General features: G+C 36.2%; 1 protein-coding gene across 1 annotated transcript; it reads right to left on the bottom strand.

Annotated features, from left to right (window-relative positions):
* Window positions 1-516: 516 nt before the first annotated feature.
* On the bottom strand, window positions 517-1724 carry LOC111595824 (serpin B3-like). Its single transcript, XM_023309730.2, has 2 exons — window positions 708-1724; window positions 517-643 (listed from the first exon to the last, which is right to left on the bottom strand). Exons 1-2 carry the CDS (start codon window positions 1642-1644, stop codon window positions 519-521), a joined length of 1062 nt encoding a protein of 353 aa, XP_023165498.1. The 5' UTR covers window positions 1645-1724; the 3' UTR covers window positions 517-518.
* Between the last annotated feature and the right edge of the window lie 8481 nt (window positions 1725-10205).

Here is a 10205-nt window from a genome sequence, read left to right as displayed (position 1 = left end):
CAAATTATTTGCTATCAAATTGATAATTGTTGACCTCGACATAAACAAGAAATTATTAATAAAATAATATTATATACACTACAATATCTTCTACATGTTATCTGCTTCAAAAGTGCAGAGTATAAAAATTGTAAAATATTTAATTATTAAATAATTAAATTTAAAAATAAAATTTAATTAAATTTATTATATATTGATTTGTTTCGCCTTTGCATTTAACATGAAGAAAATATGCGGAAAACATTTCATGGCTCAGAATATACAAATTGTTTCAAGCAAATAGAATTTTGAATCTGATAGCTGAAGAGCCAAGAACAGTACTGATCAAGTCATATAAAGTGCTTAGGTTAGTCAAACAATTAGATATTTAGTTCCAAAAATGGGCGATAAATATCGATTTATCTGATTAATCTTTGTACGCAAAAATGCGACTTTTATCGATTTTATTTGATTAATTTTTAACGTTTCAGTTTGATTAATTTTTGTATGCAAAAAAAACCATATATATATAGATATTATTATTCTGTCTCTTTATCCTGAAAGTCGACTCGTCCCGCATAAAAGATTCGGTTGTATTGCCGGAAAAGATATATAAATGGATGGTCCACTTTAAAGTTAAAGACTTTCTTGGGCGGCATTGCTCCTTGAACAAATAAAATACAAATATAAATAAATGTATAAGGCGTGTTAGAGCTGCGTATACAAACTTGCACCAGTTGCCATTATAGCACCATTTTCATTTATTTCCACGACGATTTTTTGAATCATAACATCGACTTTCAGTATGCCAGTTTTATCAGTCAACTTCGAAAAATTGGCATCGGTAAACAAGTCTTTGATGCCCAGATTTATCAACGTTCTCTTCAAGTCGACTTCGAAGTCCACTATGAACTTGGGCAATTCGAGATGAACCTCTCTGGTTGCTCTTCTAAGTTTAATATTATGCATTTCGATCATCGGCAACTTCTCAATCATCATATTAATTCCATCTATTTTCTTTGGCAACATAACTAACAATTTAACATCCTTTTCTTTTAGTGGCAGCTCCAAGACGGTGGCATCTATTGCTCTGATATATTTGTATGATAATTTAGTCGTTAAGCTCATCATATCGACCTGAATAGTTTTAGTTAAGCTCGTATAAAATGGCACTTTCTTCGTGTTTGAGGGAAGGAATTTATATTTCCATTCTGCTTCATAGTAGGCCGCAGTAATCGAGGCAATTTTCGTAAATTTGTGAAACTCAGTAACCAGATTCTTTATTCTGCTTTTAGTTTGAAACTCTACCCAGCCATTGATAATCTTCATGGCCCTTGTAGCGTTCGTAAAGTCGATCTGATTTGCAATGTTGTCAGCAGCTATAACATTGGTCGAAACGAACAATGCTGTATTAACGGTCATAACGTCTCCCATATCGCGGTAATTCTGGTCGTCATCGTGGGAATCATAAATATAATCATCGTTATCAATGTCTTCATAGTCGGCCAGCAATTTATTCTTATTGAACAGCATTACTTGATTTATTTGCGCAGCTGTGTTTCCAGCCGTCCATGCAGCAAACATTTTCATGGCGTTTATTAACATTATAGGCGAAAACATGACACTTCCATCATTCTCCTGAAATATGGCTTTGATAAGTTTCATATTTATAGATTCCGAACGAACCAACTCGTTGGCAGTGAGTGCCAGAAGCACAAACCCTAATAACGTATTAGATAACTTGACCATTTCGCGAGAACTAAATGAAAACGACTTCGGCATATGCCATCGATCCATCATTGATCGATTAGTCACACTTAATATCATTTGCTTCACATTAAAAATAAAATGCATTGAATTTGGTATAGAATATAAGCAGCATTCATCTGGCTGTGACAATCATTATTATTTAAGTTTCAGATAAGATTCTCAAGCTTCATTCTTGAGAGTTCTTTTATTGAGCTAATGTGCGCACATTTGATATTTAAATTTGAAGCGAGTTGTGCAGTTGGTAGGCATTTCAGACACGTTTCATTATCAAATGAAAATTTCTATGCGAAGCAGCTGCAAAGACTTCACGCATATGTGCAGCTCAAGCAGATTGGAGCAGGACATTGGCAAACAGAGCGCCTGGACGAGCACAACAATAGCAAAAGAGCAAAAGATCAAATCAATTTTAATTTAGAAAACAAGCAAAAACGCGTCGGAAAAATGCGAAGCATAGCAAAAAATGAAGCAGAAGACAAGAAGACGGAGCAGCAACCCTTCGGAAGACAGAAATAAGGGCCAACCCCAAAAATGAGAACAAACCTGGATACGAATCTCACTCTGGCCCCTTGGCATATACAGGCAAACTGTGTGCTTAGCATATGCGCATAAATCTCAGCCAGGACGATGGAAGGATGCCAAGAAGGCGAGTCGAAGGCCACCCCTCTCAATGCTAACTGGGGCGACTCGCTGGGTCGTCTGCTGCTGCCGCTTCAAGACGACAGCACAATCTAATAAAATGGCTAAACGCTTCAATGACAATTCGAGCATGTAAAGCATGCAAGGAGAGGCGGACGGAGCAGGGCAGGGCAGGGCAGAGAAAAGAAATGAACGGTAAATACATGTTGCATGTGGCGCTTAGCCGTGTCGTACAAGGACGGCCCCAGCTCCAGCAAAAAGTAGGCAATAATCGTAAGTGAAACTGCCAAGGGGTGCCGAGTGTGAGCCAAGAGCGGCGCAGAGCTGGACGCAGGTTCGGTCAGTCACCAGCTGCTGAATTGACCCTCCTCATGCGAACGACTCGCCCCAGCCCGGTCGCTTGTATTGAAATGCGCTTTAAGTTGTGGCCATGTGTAATTGAATTAAATGGATTTCAATATGCGGGCGCATGTTTTCCGAAGGGATGGGCAGATGGAGGGAGAGTGGGGGATTACTTGGAACAATGTACATGCATAAACAGCTGCCGAGATCAAAGTCACAAAAATTTGTGTTGTCATGTATAGAAAGCAGAGCTTAGACATATCACAATATAGAATGGGATTTATAGTCAAACTTCTTTGGTTGGATTGGGCGGAATCACAAGGAGTTGTATGAAGACTCATCTCTCGGGAATATGGCAGATATATAGATATATAGAATTTTTGTATCTGAGAACTGTTGTGATTTTTTCGGAATTCAGCTTGAATTTGTTCTGCAGCTTATGTCAGTGCGAGCTCGAAGATGCACAGTGTTTAAAGCTCATAAAGCATTTATCCAGTTACAAAACTTAAAAGTTCATAAGTTGATATAGTTTTAGATATACATTTTATCAGAAATTATCCAAATTGGGGATATTATTATTTTAACATCAATCAATTGTAGGAAAAATGTTTGCCACTTAAAATAGATCCTATTTTATTTCAGCTCATAAAAATGTAAGTCCATTTTCGGAGTAAATAATTTTGTTCATAAGAATCATAACGAATTACTATGCTTTATTTTCTGAGCTGAAAATGGGAATAAATAAGACTTCGTAAATTTATGGACTTCAAAGTTCTAAGTCCATTTCAGCGAGAGTTAGTCAGAACAATAAAAAATTATATTTTCGGAGTAGTATCTATTTTATGCTATAAATAAAAATTAAAAAAAAATATGTACTTAAAAAATATATTAAAATTAATTTTTTTTTTTTTGGAAATAATAAATTTAGTAAAGCTCATAACACAACAAAATTGATTTATTTATATATTGATTCGGATTACAGATGTCTGGAGAATGAAAACTTTTTTCGAATTGAGTTGGTTTTCCAAAGAGTTGTTTGGGCATCAGTAATTTTTGAATATAAATTGAATTTTTTATATTCAAGTATTTATATGTATGAAAATATTTTAATAGTATGACTTTTTATAGAAATTTAAAAGAAAAACTTTATTTAAATATTATAAAAATATATATTTAATCTTTATTAAAACTTACTTTAATTCTTGCAATCTCAAGTCACCCAAGCTCGCTGGCAATCAATGACTGGATTTAAAATGTTCTAATCTTATTTTGCAGCCACGCCCACGCTCACGCCTCCCGCCCTCTTTGTGTTGTTTGTCGCTGCTCTTTGTGCTGCTTGGCCGAGGTGTGCAATGGGCTACAGGTAGCTAGCTCATTGGTTAGTTGGCAACTTTGTCGTTGGCTGAACTTTAAGACTCATTTTGTGAAAGTTTTTGGCAACATGCAAACTTCAATCAACACCAGCAAATATCACAGGTAGGAAACCTCAAGACAAACTTAACTGACCAACTGTCCCGCATTGTGTAATTTTTCAAGTGGAGAGACCAAGACCAAGAAGAGATAACACAAAGCCAAATAACAAATAAAAATAAAGTCAAAAGACTGAGAGAGAGAGACAAAAAGTTTTTGTGACTTCTTATCGTTTTTTCGGTTCCTTAGGTCGTTCATTGTTTTATTTACCTGCTAGCCAGGTGTGTGTCTGTGTGTGTGTGTGCTTATTTATATCGCATGATTGAATCTTGGCCAACAGCAACTTTTTCTATTAACTTTAATGCCAGCAGAGACCAGCCGAGTAGCAACTACCAACTATGTGGCTATAAGTCTGGAACTGTCTGCTTTGGCGGCTTTTTGTCTACCTGGTCTACCTGCAAAATGGTCGTCTCTTTAGCTCGTAAATGAACTTGATTTTATCGTCAGCTTCTCTCTTTCTCTCTCTCTCTGTCTGTCCGTCTGCCTCTTTCCATCTGTATTGATTTCCAGCGACTTCCACTTGGCTGCTTCAACTTCCTCAAGTGGTTCTCGGGCTTCACATTGTTTTTATGCCACCGATTTTTGGTTCGTCTCCTCAGCGCTAATGAAAAAGTTCAAAAGTCAATGTTTTTTGACTTTTCATTGGGTTTCATTGGTGGCTGCCATTTCTTTAGAAGTTGCTCCCGCGCTTGAGCTTTTTATGGCAATTTCTGTTTCGAGTCAAGCGATTGCCCATTATTGATGACTCCGCAAGTCGCGAGTAGCGAATGGACAAAGAATAGTTCATTAATCGTCGCAAGGCAAAGCACTTGAATTCCTTGAATTGTTGTCTGGACGCTAGACTTGAAATATTGAATCGTAAATTAGCTAAATTCTGTATAATATATATGTATATATATAATAATGGCGGGGGAGGAGAGAAACAAATTTTGAATTTTTCTTATACATTTTATGCGTAGAGAGAGCAGAGAGATTACCTTCATATAGTGAGAGAAAACTGATTCGAACTTGAGCTAAGGTAACATAGTTTCTTTTAAATAATTAGATAAATATTTCTTTAATTTAATGTATATAACAGGCAGAAGGAGGCGTGGTAGATCCTATAAAATAAATAAATGCTTGATTAAGTAAGGCAAGTCGATTTATCCTTGCGGTCTGTCGGGTCGTCCGTCTGCCCGAATGGTTGCATTAATCTCAGAGCCTATATGAAACTGGAAACTTATAGAGTCGATACATAAGTTTCGAGTCATTAAGTTACTCTCCCTCTTTAGACAATCGATCACTTCTCCAGCTTCAATCGATTAAATCATCATCCAACTTCAAATATGAAATTATATCTCCCACGTATCTAAAGCTAATCTCATTTTGCATTTAGCTTAATGTATATTTTATGCACTTCAGGATTCTGTTTATTATTTTTGGATGCCAGCGTCAAATTGCACATAAATCACTTGCAAATATATGTGAACAATATGTGAACAAGTAGGAATAAAATAATAGATTAGCTGATGTGTCTGGAGTGAACAACGCCTTCCATCTTCTGCCTGCTCTTCGCGTCTTCTCGTGCCTCGCCTCATCTTCAGCTATCTGCTTGCCTCCTCTCATGTCCACTTTCATTTCCTCCCATCTTCTAGCCTTTTACTTTTATATTCACATACATTAAAATATTTATATAAAATACTTTTTAAAGCAAAGGAATAATGCACAAACTCAATGGAAAGACAAAGATATGAGGTATGTTTGCCTAAACTCATATCTGATATTTTATTAGGTCATATAACTTACATACCACCCTCGCATATTTAAATAATTTCAATAAATTTTTGGACTGCTTCGTTAAACATTAAAATCTCTAGACGAATATCTGTAAGACACATTTTGGGGCGCACATAACATCAATTGCTCATTAACTGCAATTACACACATAATTCTATCTGAGAGAGGTGTGTCTGAGTGTCTTTGGGTTGTCAGGCAATGTAAAATATTGGCATTGTACGACATGCTCATTAATTATGCTGGATATTGCAGTTTATCAACACAATCGTCGACTTGACAACATATTTACCACAGACACCTCCTCGCACTCGCATTGAAGGGCTTTGTCTCTGGCTCTGTCTCTCTCCCGCACTGTTGCCTTGAATTGTTTGCACTTGCATTTAATTTATAACCCGAAAAGCACAAAGTTATACATTTTAACAGGATATGAATAAAGTTGAAGACAATAAAAGCAAATAAAACAAGGGACAGAGAGACAGACAGAGAGGCAGAGAGAGCAACTCGATAGGCAAAAGTTAGATGAGGAAGGCAGATTCATTATCTAGCACAACATTTATAAGTGTATGGCAACTGTGTCTGTGGAGTATGTGACTTCCTTCAACTGTCTGTCTCTAAGTTGTCTGCCTTCTCCCTCTCCCTCTCTCTCTCTTTCACTGTGCCACGATGCGTATGCGTATTTAATGAGCAGACGTGCGTGCTGTAGCTGAACTGCTTCGCCCAAAACCCAAACAAAATGAAAATCCAGCACTCCTTAGGTGTGTCGTTCATGTATGTGGGTGCAAATACGTGAAAATGCCAAAATTAAACCAAAACTTTTCATGCTTCATCGCAGCAGTAGCAACAACAACAGCAACAATGTTGAGCTACGAACGTGCACTTGGCCACTTTTGGTGACTACGTGCAAAAGTTTTTCATTTCCGCTTTGGCAAACATTAAAGCTGCCAGAACGAATTTACAACGAGCTGCAGCTACAGCTACATAGATACAGATACAAATAGCCAGCAGATACAGAGCTACAAAGTTACTGATACAAAGATACACGCACGCCTGAGCTGAGATGAGCTCGGCTCAGAAATGAGATAATCAGCGGCCGAACAACGGAAATGAGACGAGCCAAATAAATCAAATGCAAAAGCCAAGAAGCTGCTGTATATGTGTATGTATATGTATGTATTTTCAAAATGTTTTATCTCTCTTAATTGGTTTTGGTTTGTAGCCATGGAAAATGGAATTCTGGCTTGGTTAAAGTGTATGAAGAGGCAGAAAAAGGCTTGGCAAATCCCACATATATGACAGACTGACATACGAGCAGCGTTATATATAATAAATAACATATGTCTAAAAATATCAAATACGATTTTTACACCTTTCTGCCTTCTGACTGTGTCCATATCTATGCTCACATCAAACTCGGAATCTATTGAGTCGAGAGACTGTAAATCTTACATGTAGATCCGTCCAAAGTTCATTAATCCAATTGAACTACTAATAATAATAGCCTTTCTCGTTTCTATAAAAAAAATAAAATAAAAATAAATATATTACTTATATATACTTCAATTATTTTATCATATCTTATACCTCTGCAGAACTAAGCTCATAAAACTCTTCGACTTTGTGCCTTGTATATCTAAGAATGCAGCTCACTTTGCCGATCAGAGTCAAGTCAAGAACTGCTTCGAAGCTTTAACTGAAACACTTAAAGTTGAACTGAGAAATCTATCACTAAAATCATAGCTGAATATTTATTAACTTAATTTTAAAATTAAGTTTTAAAATCTATTGAAATCTAAAGACTGCACACATATCTTGGGAATGTGAGAATGCCATCAAAAGCAGCTCAGGGAGACTTCAGACTAGCTGCAAGTTGGGTTTACTAATCTAGAATAGTTTTTAAATAAATTTACTACAATATGTGAAACAAAAGCTTGGAAAGCGGCTGGTAAAGTTACCCTCTTCTAGCTGGGCCAGCTTAGCAAGAGATAACTTATTTAACAGAGTAAAGAGTCAAAATGTTTTAATCTGCGACTTCAGTTAATCAGCTTAAAAATTTTTAAATAAACGATGCAAACTCCAATAACTCGAATAACTCCAAAATCATAATCACATATAAATAATTCAAAAGAAACACAAGAAGTAAGCTATTGCTATTAGAACCTGTTGCTATTATAGCCCTGACTTTTGGCAGTTCCCACTTAATCAGCGCCGCAACGAGCTAATCCCACAACAAACTTAGCGCACGCCCAATTAAAAGAGCCTCAGACTTAAGGCAACTGGCAATTGGAACAAAGTTGCCGTGTAAACAGTTGCCATTGGCCATAACTCTAAGCCAATAGTCAACATGTGAAAATAAAACAAAAACAAGTCGCAGAGAAAACACTTGACAGAGGCAGCGGCTACTACTACAACTAAGGCAGCTGCCACGGCAGCAGCCACGGCTCTGGCTTGGGTGGCATTTACGCCTCAAAATTTTCAACAATAGCAAAATGAAGCAAACGAAGCGTCGAAGCCACTTTAAGCTCCGCAAATCCATAAAGCAAACAAAAATGGTTTTCAAATAGAAACCGCGTTCCGGCTGTGAGGCTGTCAAGGAAGCGGGAGTTGGAGCGGGAGCGGGAGCGGGAGCAGGAGACGACGAGACCCGGCAGGCAGGCAGTGTCAGTAGACGTAGACGTTGCCATTGTTACGGACATCGATAATACTGAGCCATATTTTCACAGCGGTTAGACCGAGAGAAAGCAAGCCCCGAGGCGAGCACGGATGCGGAGGCTGTACAATAGGAAGCGGGGCTGCCTTTTGGGTGTCAACAATGCCAGCGGCTGTCGCCCATTCCAGCTGCAAATTTCGTTTGGCTGTGATTTTCGTTTTGTTTTGCTTTCGAATGCTTGGCTAGAAAATTGAAAATTTTCTTACTAATCGCAATCGATATGCCTTGCCAAATGTCACTCAGCTGCGCCGAGTGGGCAGGGTGCTGGAGCTGGAGCTGGAGCTTTCTGTTTGAATGCGATTGTGCAAACAAATAAATTGAAGAATGCTCAAAATTAAATAAATATTTGCCATTTTCACTGGCAAATAAATTACAATAATGAAAGACTCTGAACGAACGGGCTTAGCGAGTGAGAAAGATAAATTACAGTTGATTTGACAAATTAAGTTGACGCACAGAGACACACACAAAAAATGTATAAGGATATGCCAAATAAATTTTCAGCATTTCTCTAACAACTTTAAGGCTATGAAGTGTGGCTTGAGTCATTAAAAATTAAATATAGTTTAATCTGAGTTTGTTTTTATATCCGGTATATCCGGTAAGTTTAAAGGGAAGAATTACATATTTTAAATTAATATAAAAATAGAATATAATTTATATAATATAAATATAAAAATATAATATAATATAATAATTTAATAATAATACAAAATAAAAATAATATATAAACTTCTTCAATTGCTTTGAAACCATAAAATATGATCAATTATTTGACTCTACTAGATATAAAATGTCTGGTGTTCTGAGAAATCTGAGCTTATTTAAATACAAAAATATTTGTATATATTTTATGCTTAAAGAACTTCTATTAAAATCTGAGCTCGTCGAACTTTTGCCCCTTTAGTGGACACTCTTTAAAATATATTAATATTTAAATATTTCCATTAAATGTCTTTTTTCTGTATTGATAGTCAACTGCTAAATGATATATTGTTTCTTTGTCCCAAGAATCTATTCAGAGTGCTTATTGTAGTCAGATAATCTACAGAGCACTGCACTAGATAAAACATTTCATTAGATTCACTTGTAATGAAATTTCAATTTAATATAATTACCTCAAGAAGTATCCTTTTATCAATGACATTCTAAACACATATATGCCTAACAGCATCAACTTAAAAATGCATCCGCTGGGTCATATTTATCATTCATATGCAAACATGTTTATAATTTGATATGAGACAGCATGCAGTAATCAACCCTCTTTTAGTTACCACATTCAGAAATATATATAAATATTTTTAAATTTATCAGCAATTAAATATATTATATATATTTATTATTTACTTCATTCACTTGTTAAAAATTATTTTTCTACTGCATATTTCCTTTATTCTTTATATTAACTGCCTTCCATAGACAGACAGTTCTTTACAAATTGAAAATTACATTTTGAGTTTCAGTTCCAGTTCCAGCTGCTGCTGCAGCTGTTATCTTTCCAGGCTTCCAACATGCTGTCAAA

This window comes from Drosophila hydei, unplaced genomic scaffold, assembly GCF_003285905.1.
Source record: "Drosophila hydei strain 15085-1641.00,03,60 unplaced genomic scaffold, DhydRS2 tig00000172-arrow-pilon, whole genome shotgun sequence".
In the NCBI taxonomy this organism is placed as follows: Eukaryota; Metazoa; Arthropoda; class Insecta; order Diptera; family Drosophilidae; genus Drosophila; species Drosophila hydei.
Note: the sequence above shows the minus strand (reverse complement) of the source record. Positions and strands in the feature narration are given on the sequence as shown.